A 14600-nucleotide genomic window follows, 5' to 3' on the forward strand; every position below is an offset into this window, starting at 1 on the left:
TTAAAGAATTGAAACTGAGGGCATATAAAATCATAAAAAGGATAATACTTTTTCATTTGCAGGATAGGTAATTAACAAAATTAAATTTTCTACAACTTTATTTTATGACCTTCTCATAGAACGAGCGGTTTTGCCAATATTTTGGTTCAAACGGGAGCAAAACTAAAAATTTGAAAATTTCGGGAAAAACTGACTATCTTTGAAAGGCCACAGCTTAGTGGTTATAAGGTTTAGAGAGCTGCAGTTAGGCTTAAATTGTTGCAAATTTAATTATCTTTGTAATTTTGTTAATTACCTATCCTGCAAATGAAAAAGTATTATCCTTTTTATGATTTTATATGCCCTCAGTTTCAATTCTTTAAAAATCTATTTCTACCTTCTTTTTGTTTTTCAGATATTGTGAGTGAACTATTTGTCTCACAGACTTTGTTCTATGCTCTAATGAAAGAAAATTAAATGCACTACAACTTTATTATACGACTTTCTCATAGAACGAGCGGTTTTTGCCAATATTTTGGTTCAAACGGGAGCAAAACTAAAAATTTGATATTTTCGGGAAAAACTGACTATCTTTGAAAGGCCACAGCTTAGTTGTTATAAGGTTTAGACAGCTGCGGTTTGGCTTAAATTGTTGCAAATTTAATTAGCTTTGTAATTTTGTTAATTACTTATACTGCAAATGAAAAAGTATTATCCTTTTTATGATTTTATATGCCCTCAGTTTCAATTCTTTAAAAATCTATTTCTACCTTCTTTTTGTTTTTCAGATATTGTGAGTGAACTATTTGTCTCACAGACTTTGTTCTATGCTCTAATGAAAGAAAATTAAATGCACTACATTTTTATTATACGACCTTCGCATAGAACGAGCGGTTTTTGCCAATATTTTGCTTCAAACGGGAGCAAAACTAAAAATTTCAATATTTCGGGAAAAATGAACCATCTTCGAATGGCCACAGTTTAGTCGCTATAAGATTTAGAGAGCTTTAATTAGGCTTAAATTGTTGCAAATTTAATAACCTTAATTTATGTACTGAATGATACTTGTCGGACACGCATAGTTTATGACTTTTAGAGCAAAAAGTGAAAAAAGTCCAAAATTTTCGCAGTTTATTATTTGCGTATAATCTTTTTTCCTACTTTCCCAAATTTTGTAATTTTGTTAATTACCTATCCTGCAAATGAAAAAATATTATTCTTTTTATGATTTTATATGCTCTCAGTTTCAATTCTTTAAAAATCTATTTCTACCTTCTTTTTGTTTTTCAGATATTGTGTGTGAAATATTTGTCTCACAGACTTTGTTCTATGCTCTTATGAAAGAAAATTAAATGCACTACAACTTTATTATACGAACTTCTCATAGAACGAGCGGTTTTTGCCAATATTTTGCTTCAAACGGGAGCAAAACTAAAAATTTCAATATTTCGGGAAAAATGAACCATCTTCGAATGGCCACAGTTTAGTCGTTATAAGGTTTAGAGAGCTGCGGTTAGGCTTAAATTGTTGCAAATTTAATAACCTTAATTTATGTACTGAATCATACTTGTCGGAAACGCATAGTTTATGACTTTTAGAGCAAAAAGTGAAAAAAGTCCAAATTTTTGCAGTTTATCACGTGGTGCGCAGCGAGCACAACTTTTTCGAAGTTGCAAATTGGGATTTACTTCACCCTAACTGATCCAAACAACATACCAAAAATTCAAATCTACATCGTGCTTTGCGAATTTAATGTTAATTTCCACTGGCCTATTTGTCGCCTAAAAAATCCTGGTCAATAAATTATATCATATTATTATTATTATTATATTGTTTGGGATGTTTGTCTTTTAAACTTGATTAAATAAAAAAAAAATGTATGCGTGTACTAGAGTACACACGTAAGCGGTAAGAAGTGAAACTTCTTTATGACCTTAAAAATGTCACGAGTATGGCGTAACGCAAAAATGTCACGCGTACGGCGTAACGCAAAAATGTTACACTAAATTTTTGTCCAACCCCGATAAAGAAGTTTCACTTCAAAAAAACCATTCATTGCATTACAAAATTTCATTATGTATATTTGTGAAAGACTAAACCCTTTCTCTCCGAGCCATATTATCTGTCTTCTTCCTTAGGGCACTTTAGATATACCTATTGGTATACATAGCGGCCACAGCGGCAATTTTTTTTGAGCTGTTCCGAACCTGCGTACATATATTATGTCATAAATAAGGTGTCTGAGTTATCTATACTAATATTATAAAGAGGAAAAGTTTGTAAATGTATTGTTTTCACGCATAAACCTCTTATCCGATTTTGATGAAATTTGGCACAGACAATCTTTAGACCATGAGAAAGAACATAGGCTACCTTTTATTACGAAATATGTACCACGGGCGAAACCGGGGCGGACCGCTAGTGAGTAATAATTGCTCTACGGGTACGACAGTAACCATTCGCAGTAATCCCCTCCACATTTAACTCAGGTCTCAGCGATACAATTAAGTGCCGCCTATAAATTATAATATACCTCAATATTAAAATATAATTTCACAGTATAATAATTTTTTGTCTAAGTTTTTTGTTATTAATTTTTTACTTCCATGAATGGCACCAACATGTAAATAATACGTGAATGTCAATCACATGTCAATCACTGGCACATGTAACGTCAAAATTCAAACTGTATTATTGTCAATGTCAAACTTCAAAAATATACGCGCGTTGTCGAAAAAAATAAATTTCGCCGATAAAAGTAATAAGTAATAACTAATAACGAATACTATTAGAAAATTAGACAAAATCGCTGAAAATGACTGTAGGTCAAACTTCACCAAATTTGCCGTGGTACGTAGTTTAACCTTTCAAACACCGAATTTAATATTTTTATTTTCATTGTAAATTTTCAGTTTTATTTTAAATTTCATTTATAATTACTTTATTTCCAGGGTTGAAAAGTATCGCCCATCAAAATTAGAAGACTTAGTATCTCACGATGATATAATTAAAACAAGTAAGAATATGGTCCCCTATTAGTTTGTAATAATAACTAATATATATGTATGTTATTGAGAAAGGGTTGGCTTTAGTAGACTGCCGCACGAATTTTTTGGAAATATTTATATTGTTAGTTAGCTAGGTAATGTAAGATTGTAATTCCAAAATATTATCGTTAGGAAACTTGTAGTTTTTTAGTTATTAATTTTTAAAGTTAATAATTTTTTGTGCGAAAAAAGTGCGTTTATCCGTTTTGTTGTGCAAAAAAAAGCGGACCATGACGTTCCATTTCACTGTACTGTGACTTTACGCAGCGGCCGGCGAGTACCAAAAGCGACTTTAGGGTGATTCCCAATCAAACAAAAAAACAATCTACGTAGGTTAAAAAACTATTAAACTTTTATTTTTAATATCCAAATAGGTAGCGAGGAGCGAAGCGACGAGCGTGTTAGGTTAACTCTTGAACTTTAGGGCCAGAAGCGACTTTAGGGCCATTCCCACTCAAACAAAAAAAAAATCTGCGTAGGTTAAAATACTATGAAACTTTTATTTTTAATATCCAAATAGGTAGCGAGGAGCGAAGCGACGAGCGTGTTAGGTTAACTCTTGAACTGCCGCACGAGCCGAGCGAGCGAAGCGAGCGTGCCGCGGCAGCGGCCGGCGAGTTCCAGAAGCGACTTTAGGGCGATTCCCACTCAAATAAAAAAAACTACGTAGGTTTACACTACTTGTTTGTATTTTATTTATGTATCGTAGAATTTTTGTTATTATCGTCTAATGCTTAGTTAAAATGATTTTACACCAATTCCATACATTTTGAGGTTAGAATAGGAAAATTGATTTTTCTCCAAAACTATTAGTTTCCTAACTTTCCCCTTTTGGGGGGAGGGTCCCCCCTCCTCCTCCCCCCTCCCCTCCCACAAAAAACCTATAATACGTGCGGCAGTCAACTAAAGAAACCCCTTGAGAAATATCTACCTGTAAGGACATTTCTCCATCTGCAAAGTTTTGTACCTTAATATACATATCACATATACGCATAAATATAGCTAATTATAACAATAAGCTATATACAATACAGAACAGAAGCAAAATGAGTCAAAGGTTACATATTTACTTTATGTATATAATTTTATGTTTATTTAATTTTCTAATATTTCAGTTAATCAGTTTATGCAACAGAATCAATTACCACACTTGTTATTTTATGGACCTCCAGGCACTGGTAAAACATCAACAATTCTTGCATGTGCTAAACAGATGTACACACCACAACAGTTCAATTCCATGGTAAGTTTTGAAAATGTAGCAAATTAAGTATGTTCTATTACCATCCTGTAGCTATTTCTTTCATATACCTACTGTGGCAAACTGTACCAATGTAGAGTAGTTTTTTTATATAGTTTTAAATAGATTATGAAATAATTTATTTAATTTTTAAGGTTTTGGAATTAAATGCTTCAGATGATAGAGGTATTGGCATAGTAAGAGGACAAATCTTGAGTTTTGCATCTACAAGAACTATATTTAAAGCAGGTCCAAAACTTATAATTCTGGATGAAGCTGATGCTATGACTAATGATGCACAGAATGCATTAAGAAGAAGTGAGTACATAGCATTTCATAATTTGATTACACTGCCATATAACAGAAAAAAATAATATTGTTATGAGAATTTTTATCTATTAAGTATCTTTTAACATATTTGTTGTGTATATAATTTATTAGTAGTTATTACTTATTGCATAATTTGCACAATTTACATAAATAATGGTTTCACTTTTTACTTAAAAAAATGAAAATGAAATTAAAAAATTTAATATTTAATACATCCATAATATAAGCAAGGTTCTATTGTATGATTTTGATTTGTATTGTGTTCTCACAATACACTGTTGCCATGGAAACACAAAGGCACAACATTACATATTAATCATATAATGAACTGTTAAATATCTATATTTAAAATGTAATCCACAAATCAAAGGAGTGAGTGTATTATTCTTTAAGTATTATTTTAAAACATTAATGTGAACATGTCTGAAACAATTGAGGATGAAGATGAAGGAAGAACAATAAAGATCACGGTTCTGGGTGAACCCTCAACTGGTAAAGTAAGTGCATACTTCATTCTAAATAATAAAATATACATAATCTTAGTTATGGTAAGTATTGGTTTTATAATTCAATTTATAATAGATCTTTAATGAATTGTAAAGGTTAGTTCTGTAGTGGTCTGGAATCTGTTACAGGTATTTTACGTACACATAGCCCTTAAAAAAGTATCATAAAAATATAAATTTATAAAGAATAGAAAAAATTCGTACACGAGGCGGGACTCGAACCCGCATCCTTTCGCGCCATTCCGGGGCGGATGCCTGACTAATTCATTATTTATAAAGCATTTAAATGCCATAAAACCAAACATATAAATTTCATCATAAAAATATTCAAGTAAGTATTTATTTAATATTGAAGATATAAATTTATCTTACAGACAAGTCTGTGTAACAGATACTTAGGAGGGTCTGGAACAGCTCCAACCAGCACTCATGGAGCAGAAGTGACTGCAGGTCAATGCTTGGGCCTCAGACCAGCAGTGCCTCTACAACTATGTGATGTTGCCGGAAATTCACTAGCTACCTCAATGCTTACTAATTATTTGTATGCATCGGATGTTAGTTACATCTTAAATCTAGGTTCAATAACAGATAATGTAGTTTAAAAGCTAGTTTTGAAGAGTATTTTTTGTCTATTTCTTGTTATTTTAAATATCTTTACTGGTGTAATTCATATTGTTCCTTGTTTACAAGTAGTTGATTTTGGAAAATATTATTTTAGGTAATTGTTTAATAACACTGCACAGATTCTTCATAACATCTAATATATTTTCAGATTATTATATTTGTCTATGATTTAGCAAACTTACAAAGTTTTGAGAGATTAGATGAATGGATAAGTAAAGTTCAGGAAATCTATAAACATGAGACTAAGAAGCCTTGTATGGCTCTTTTTGGCAATAAGTCTGATTTGGAACACCAGAGAGCAGTGAGATTATCATGCGTACAAAAGTTTGCTACCAAACATGGCTTGGAGAGCTTTAAAGGTTCTGCTAGAACTGGAGAATTGGTAAATGAACATTAAATAGAAGTCATAGAGTTCTGTATATTTCTAATTGATCATAAGTATGCAAAAATGCAAGAAAGATGCAATATAAATTTATAAATAAAATTTTGTTTTATCAAGAATTTCTGTCATAAAACATGCTTATGTGTCTGAATATAAATATAAGTAATACACACATATTTTTTAAAGTGAAACTTTTATTACTTTGTCTCAAACTTTTTGGTCTGTGTAGCGCATGTCGCGTGACGGTCGAACCGTACGATAATTATCGTACAAATACGATAATTTTGTGCCTAAGTTTCACTTTTACCGTGGTTTCATAAAACCACACAACATTTTTTTTGTTTGTATTATATTCTACATTTTTTTCAGGTTAACATAGCATTCACAAGTTTAGTAGCGCGTGTGTTGGGTTCTAAGGTTTCTTCAATTCTAGCTCCTGATGAAAAACCATCAGTCACTCCAATTCAAATTAGTCAGGTTCCTCAAAAAGAAGAAATAGCTTTACCTCTAATAATGAGCAGAAAGTCCTTGAGGAAAGTTCAAAGAAAAGAATCGTCATCTGTTTGTGAATTACAATAATAAATAAATGTTTAATAATAGTAACTGGTTTTATTATAACTAAATAACCTAGCTTATTAAATTTTTCCTTTTTTTATGGGTATATGAATGCTTTTCTAATAAAATAATATTTTATCTATATAATTTGTAAATGTATATTATCTTTGAAATTAAAATAGTAACTAGTACTTTTTTATTCACAGTTATCGAAAAATATACAGAGAATGTGAGATTTTGTATAATTTGTAATTATTTGGGCAAGATCATTCCGGCTCTGCAATCGAGATGTACTCGTTTCCGTTTTGCACCGCTTCAGCAGAATCAAATAGTCCCCCGATTACAAGAAATCATACAAAAAGAAAAGTAAGTTTCTCTTGATATAATATATGACTTGATGAATTTGAATAAGGATTTCCCATTGAGGTATTATTATAGAGAGTTATAGAGAGTGTGCGACAAGCGCGGCGGCGAGGGGGGGGGAGTGAGTCATACACTTTGTAGATATTGTGCCTCTTAAGGGCTTGGTCTAGTAGTGCAAACAAATGCATCCTGTCATCCTATATGTAAATAATACAAATGTACTAAGGGAAAGTTGCTCCACTTAATTTTTTAAAAATTAAATCATTCGTATGCATAATTTAATATTCGTAATAAGTACCAAAAATGACAATTTGAAACAATTTTCGTGAAAATTACACCGGGTGATTTTTTTTTATCAGTACACAAAATTTGCGAATACTTTCTATTGATATCTTCAACTTCATGTTTATATAACTGATCAACTTTTACAAAGAAATTTGGACGAAATATAAAAAAAAATAAGCTTTCCATACAAAATGCATAACTCTATACATTTTTTCGACCTAAGTTTCTTAGTGAAAGTTGTTCAGTTTAACTAATAAAACGGATAAACAAATTTTGTATATAATAAAAAAAATGTAATGTTTGTGTTAAAAAATTATAAAATAGAAAAATACGCAAATGAAAACAAAAGATATTTATTTCTGACTAGCTTCCGCCCGCAACTCCGTCCCCGCGGATGTCGGTCTTCGCGTCTTCTACAGATTTATTATATTATGTATAATATATAGATTTATATTGATAAACCTAATAAATCTTTTGCTAGCATTCTGATGCTTTATCGGTTGCACTGGATTTATCTCTTTTTTTTTTCAATCGCTTGAATGATATAGGATGGGTCCTTGATGGGCATCGAATGCTGAAGTCTCGAATCAATCAATTCTGACAGTAGGCAATTTATGTAAAATCTTGATAATGGTCCATCATTTTATTTTGCCTAAACGTTACATAATTTTTTATATATTCTATTTTTAACGAATGATTCACTCCAGTCCAAACAGCAAATAAGCAGACTAAACTAAACGTTGCAGAAGCAGAAGTCTGCTTATTTGTATTTCAAAAGTGTTATTTTTTGCATTGTATTTCAAATATTATTTTTTTTATTTTTAACCGCATCTTCCGCATTCATGTCTTTTGCCGGAATTAGACATTTAACTTCTACTAGTCCCATTTTTCCTTTTTGATATGGGAGTGTATAAAGTAAATTTTTTAGATATTTCTCGTTATACTTTTAAAAAGTTATTATTGTCATTTTGCTCATTAGGTAAAGTAATTTCGATATCAGTTTTAAGTATTTTGATACCTGCAATAATAACGTCATAATCGCCTGCACATACTTAACGATTACACCCTGTATACAATCCACCATCCACATTCATAATGTTTTCCTGTCCTCCTCTCCTTAACGCTGTTCACCGATACATTTTAAATGAGTAAATCTGCTACCACTGAAGGATGTTTCATTGTGATCAGCAAATTTTCACCACTGTTGTCGATTATTTGTTTTTCATTTTTAATCAGCAATTGGGAATCATCAGTTTTGTTTTTTGCAGATTGGTGATGTACCCTAACAATACGTCGAAAAGGGAAAGCATCAACGAATTATCGCTTTCGTCCTCTTTTTTTATTCTTCGCGTCTCTGTTACTTGTGTTTGTTTAGTTCTCAACACCCACTGAATTTTCTATGTTATTGTGATCTTCCATTACATCTGAGTTTTGATGATGTGATGATAATCCATTCGTTTTAATATTGGTACTTAGAGTTGGTGGACTAAACTAGAAATGGCGGACTAAATTTGTCAGCGCGTCTGTAAGATCAGAATATAAAAACAAAATCCTGTATTTAAGTTACAAAATTAATAATCAAACAACATGCCGCTATGTTGAAAATGACTAGAAGAAAAAATTAAAACACCTCGGCATATAATTTTGGAGTAAACAAATCATTTTCCCCGTATGGGGATTTCCCCGGATGAACTTGGGAAGTTCAAGTTCTCAATACAAGTTTATATTATATTTCGTATTTCTCAAACGAAAAATAAACATTTTTGGAACTTCAAAAAAAAATATATTATAAGAAAATTTATGAGCTTACTTTAGTTTTAAAAAAATATACATCCCTTTACTGACACCCCGTAAATAAAGAAATTGTTGCCAATCCCCTTTGCAATCTATTTGGTTTCATTAACTTTATGTTCGAAGATATTTTTTTTCTAGTAGTTACACGCGTATTTTTTTCGTTTATTTTCCATATCGAAATCAAATGTTTAAAAATACGAATATTTGCATAAAACTAAGATAAAAATAATCAATTAACAAAAATATTAAATTTAATGAAGTAGAGCAACTTTCACTTCGGTATGAAGGAAAATCGAGCGTAGAGCACACGTCAGAACGCTCCGGCCCAAGGAGCGCGACTAAAGAAATTCGCTAGGATTTTTCCTAATTATTTTAAATATTTTTTTAATATTTAAAGAATTATCAAAATTCAAAAAAAAATTTTTTTAAAGGATTAATACTCATTGGTCTTCAACCAACTCGAATAAATTAATGGAAAAAATAACTTTTAGCAGTATTTATCAATAGATTTTGTAAGGCAAAAAATGGGAAATTTAATGAATTTATAACGTTCTAATTAGGAAAATCATAAGTTTTTCGGCAATTGTATTCAGCAGTTTTTAATAACGACTATATAAGGATAATAATGCGCTGATCAGATTGTATAAATTGTATTCGGTTGCAACGTAGTGAGTGCACAAACTTAGCTCGAAATGTCTTTGGGGGAAAGAGACTTATCTTGAAGGCCTGATTAAGGTAACATAAAGAACTTTATAAATGTGAAAAAATTCACGCGCACTGCGTATATAACACTAATTGATAAACAAGAAAAAAAAATTCAGTTTATCATTTCAATAGCCGGGAAAAAATTGTCAAATAACTTGTTGAAAACGCAATTTTGCTAGACTGCAGCCTTAATACTTATAAATTAAAACCAATCAATATAATATAATAAATATTGTTTATCTTATTAAAAAAAATATGAATAAACTTATCAATTAAAACCAATCAATGTAACAAATAAATATTGGTTTGAGACGATTGACTCTAACTCGTGTCATACCCGTAGTTAGATTCCTATTTCAGATTTTGTTTTTGTAATGTGTTCCCTAATGTTATTAAACTCTTATATTTCATTACATTAAGGGCCGATTTTTCAATGCTTGGATAAAACTTATCCGTCGAATAATGTATAAAACTACCATTTTAAAAACGTATTCTAATTGCCCGTATTTGACGGTTTACGTGACATTTTAATATTATCGTGTAATACCTTATTGGACGGATAAGTTTTATCCAAGCATTGAAAAATCGGCCCTAAGTTATTGCTACCCATTCCATTCATAAACCATATCTTTAATTTCAGTGTAAAAATAACGGACGATGGAATCAAAGCGTTATTGACTCTATCCGGTGGGGACATGCGTAAAGTGCTGAACACACTGCAGAGCACGTGGCTCGCGTACCGTGACGTCACAGAGGACAACGTGTACACCTGCGTGGGGCATCCGCTGCGTTCCGATATTAACAACATTCTCAATTGGCTGCTTAATGAAAATGATTTCGCTGCTTCGTTTAAACGTATCCTTTGATAATTTTAATTAAAAAAAGTACTTACATATTTTTTTTTTTGATTGTGTATTTTGTATTTGACTGTTTGTGATTCAATGATTAATCCTTCAGTTGTGATGTCGACTATTCTTTTTTGCAATAGATACCCACTAGAGGTCCGCCCCGGCTTCACCCGTGGTACATATTATTTCGCAATAAAAGGTAGCCTATGTCCTTTCTCGGGTATCAAAATATCTCCATACCAAATTTCATGCAAATTGGTTCAGTAGTTTAGGCATGATTGAGTAACAGACAGACAGACAGACAGAGTTACTTTCGCATTTATAATATTAGTATGGATTAAACGGCAATTGGTTGAGAAATAAAAAAGAAACAAAGATAATTAATTATAGTTTGTTTCGGTTTGCTGAAAAACATTGTGTCCTTAAACATTTTTACCAGATATTCAAGATTTGAAAATAGCTAAGGGTTTGGCGCTGGGTGATATATTGACAGAGATTCACACGATTATTCAAAGATGTAAGTATCATAGAATATGCATTATTTTAAATTCGTATAGTTGTATAAAAATATTTTTTTTGTTTATACAACAATAGAATTACTTAAATGACATATAAATTTGCATGCTGATAAATGGCGGCTGAACATGCTGTAATACTAAATTAATTATATACCACGTTTAATTGCAAATAAATAATTTATTTATATACCTACTTATTTCATAAAAAATTTAACATTTTTTTTTCAGTGAAATTACCCCCCGAAGTGTTGATATCATTGCTTATAAAGATGGCAGATTCGGAAGCTCGTCTCGCGAGTGGTTGTAGCGAGCGGATAGAATTAGCCTCTCTTATAGCCGCTTTTCAAGAAGCAAGAGAGAAAGTTAACATTGGTGAACTTAGTGCGTAAGATAGTGTGTTAAAATTAAATTTATTGTGAAAAAAATAAATCAATTTAAAATTATTTTTGGGTTTCTTTTTTATCTTAAATCAATGTACCAAACAGATAAATTTAGATCAATTCTATGATTTGAAAAATTCTCAAAAGTATTTAAATATGTATTTGTTTAATGGAAAAAGTTAAACAAGTATAGTATTTTAGGGCATCATATTTATTTCCAAAACACCTCCATTTTTAACATAATCTTTGTATTCACTATACACATCATCCCAAAATTTCATACCTTTCGCTCTTTTAGCCGTGTGACATTGTAATACTTCAATTACGTCATTTAATCGAACATAATTTCTGTTTTTACCATATTCCGGCCAAATCATGCCATAGTCCGGAGGGGTCGGATTCCTATTTAAAAAAGATAACATTTAACTTTATAAAAAGTTTATAAATTAAAATAAATAACGTCCAACAAAATTAAAATCCTTGCGTCTACGTGCTTTTATTTTCACTACATATAATTAATATGTATATTAATTTATAGTAATAGTGGGTGAGCTATTTGAGATCACTTTGTTAAAATGAAGAAAAATATTAATCTGGAAATTTAACAAAAAAATAAGTTATGACAAAAACTGTTAATCAGTTAAAGAAATATTTATCCTTTGTTTCAGTATTTTTTCGTAATCCAAAGCCAACATTGATCAGCTATCACAAACTAATAGAAGATGATATTTATGATCTTACCCAAATTTGATAAAGTTACTGAATAAATCTTGCATTACACGCCACATTCGTTTCGTTCTCTTGTCCATAATACCGTCGTCAAAATAACGCTTAGTACATTCAGTTAAATAGATGTATCCCAACTCATCTGCATGTGCTACTCCTGAGGCATGTATACCATAATTACATTTTGCCCAATTCAATTGACCATCAAATGCAAATTCATAAAGAAATAATTCCTTACTATCATTTCGAGCCTTATACTTTTTGACCCAATAATCAATAGAATAAATATACTGTATATCTGTAATGTATTCGATTAAACATTGTAGTTGAGATAAGGAAGAATCATTGCCGGTCCGCTTGGTTTTTTCAAAATAAAACTCCAATATAGAGTCTGCCAGTTTCTTTGCTTTTGGAGAACCACGTGGATATTCTATATCTGACGGTATAAGAGATTCGGGGTTCTGTATCAGTTTGAAAAGTTCTTTATAATTGTTCTTTATGTGCGGTAACATATAAAGTCCCTCGTTTGTGTTGAATCCTGTAATAACTCTCACATTTTGTGGTAATCCTTCGTTCAATACTTTCATCGGATCGACGTTTATTATTGCTTCTGTAGAGTTCATTTCAACACATGGAGCAAGCGTTGAGTATGTTCTTAAAATATTATGGTCGCCATACTTCATACGTGAGTAAGCATCAACTATGTCAAAGGCGTCGGTTTCTTTTAGTTTGCGTACTAAATCCCTTGAATTATTTGCTTTTATATTTAGCTCCTGTGCTAATAGACATGCAATATACTTAGGGTACTTGGAAAATAATCTGCGCCCTAGTGTTGTACCACTTAAAAGTATTACTTGGTGAAAAAGCCCTGTTGATTTTTTTGAAAACATTAATAAATGTACTAACGAAGCTCCGGAGCTGTTACCAATTAATGTTATCTGTTTATTGTTCCCACCAAAATTAATAATGTTTCGCTTTACCCATTGTAACGAAAGTAGGATATCTTTAACTGCAGCATTTCCTGCAGCTTCGTTAATGTCAAGTGATAAAAATCCAAATGCATGTAATCTAAAAACTAAAATTGCGTTAATTGCATAATAAATAAATAAAGAGTGAGGTACCTTCCAGAGAAAGAGTTTCAAAGAGAAATAGAAAGATGAGAAAGAAAAAAAAATTGGGTTTAGCTCGACTCGATTCGTATGCGAAATCACAGTTATTTTGAAATGCTCACACTTAGATTTTATTTATATACATAATATGGTTTTATGCTAATTGTTCTGAATATCGCTTCAATAAAAAGGTTTTTCACCAATTAAATTATGTTTGTATATAAATGATAATATGATCATTATGAGTGCATAATCATAATATTGTGTTTACTTATAGTGTACAGTACTTACAAACATCAATTGATAAGGTTTGGCTCAGAGTTAGAGATGCATATTTTTAGTCTTTAATTATTATTCATTCTGAATACTATAGTATAGACGCATTTTTTCAAACTCACCTGAAATTCATTGATACGTAAATAATGTCTTTTTGTAATAAAAACTGTGGCCCATACATGTAGTCAATATTTCCCGATAGTATAGAATATGCACCCCCGTGGATATTCACTAGAGTCGGCATTAATTTATTTGTTGTGTTAGCTGGTACATAAATATTTATGAATAAACAGTCTTCGTTCATTTGTGACCTGTTATACACCATATATATTTGTGGACAAACTGGTCCTTCACGAGTGGCATCGAGTATATCTGCCCAAGGTTTCTTCGGGATTGGTGGCTGTAGGTACAAAACGATTATGGGTTAGGATTTTGCTAGGAGATTTTATTGTAAGTAGAACCATACTAGATTAATTTTATTCGTTTTCTGAATGAGACTAATATTATATTAGGGGCTATCAGGAGCCCTTAACAAGGGAAACCACTTTAACAAAGTTGCTTGTCATGTCGGAAGAAATATAATTATTGTCATATCGATATGGTCTTATTCGACTTTTTTATATAATATGTAATAAATCAATCACATTATCCCTGGCATAATATTAAATACAAGTGACAGGGAAATGAACAACAATTTTTAAAGATAAAGAGAAAACTTACGGCAAATCTTTTTTCTCCTGTAGGACTTTCAGCGTAGGGTATGCCTTGAAACGAATAGAAGTGAAATCCATTGTACTGTTTTACAGTTCCTTTAACTAGTCCACTGCTGGTTTGCACGACGTACGAATTATTTAAATAAAATGTTGTTACCGAATTGAGTATTGTAAACAAAAACGAAATAGTTAGAAGCATTATTTATTGTTCGCCCTGTCA

General features: G+C 31.3%; 2 protein-coding genes across 3 annotated transcripts; one reads left to right on the top strand and one right to left on the bottom strand.

The window, feature by feature from the left end:
- Positions 1 to 2670: 2670 nt before the first annotated feature.
- On the top strand, positions 2671 to 11619 carry RfC3 (replication factor C subunit RfC3). Of its 2 annotated transcripts, XM_090108945.1 has the most exons (8): positions 2671 to 2829; positions 2931 to 2995; positions 4142 to 4269; positions 4422 to 4584; positions 6870 to 7029; positions 10451 to 10665; positions 11098 to 11175; positions 11405 to 11619. In XM_090108945.1, exons 1-8 carry the CDS (start codon positions 2795 to 2797, stop codon positions 11563 to 11565), a joined length of 1005 nt encoding a protein of 334 aa, XP_089965071.1. In that variant the 5' UTR covers positions 2671 to 2794; the 3' UTR covers positions 11566 to 11619. The 2 variants fall into 2 exon arrangements, with proteins under 2 accessions (XP_089965071.1, XP_089965072.1); XM_090108946.1 differs by lacking the exons at positions 2671 to 2829; positions 2931 to 2995; positions 4142 to 4269; ... (2 more) ...; positions 11098 to 11175; positions 11405 to 11619 and adding exons at positions 4724 to 5093; positions 5477 to 5656; positions 5875 to 6108; positions 6478 to 6673 and having other exon boundaries at positions 6870 to 7033.
- Positions 11620 to 11753: 134 nt separating this feature from the next.
- Positions 11754 to 14581, bottom strand: LOC149903468 (juvenile hormone esterase-like). Its single transcript, XM_090108925.1, has 4 exons — positions 14388 to 14581; positions 13790 to 14067; positions 12298 to 13350; positions 11754 to 11958 (listed from the first exon to the last, which is right to left on the bottom strand). The coding sequence occupies exons 1-4, from the start codon at positions 14577 to 14579 to the stop codon at positions 11754 to 11756; spliced, it is 1728 nt and encodes a 575-aa protein (XP_089965051.1). The 5' UTR covers positions 14580 to 14581.
- Between the last annotated feature and the right edge of the window lie 19 nt (positions 14582 to 14600).

The sequence above is a fragment of the Colias eurytheme genome, chromosome 13 (genome assembly GCF_061535395.1).
Source record: "Colias eurytheme isolate Ceu_HAF_F1 chromosome 13, ilColEury1 Martin Lab GWU primary, whole genome shotgun sequence".
Taxonomy (NCBI): Eukaryota; Metazoa; Arthropoda; class Insecta; order Lepidoptera; family Pieridae; genus Colias; species Colias eurytheme.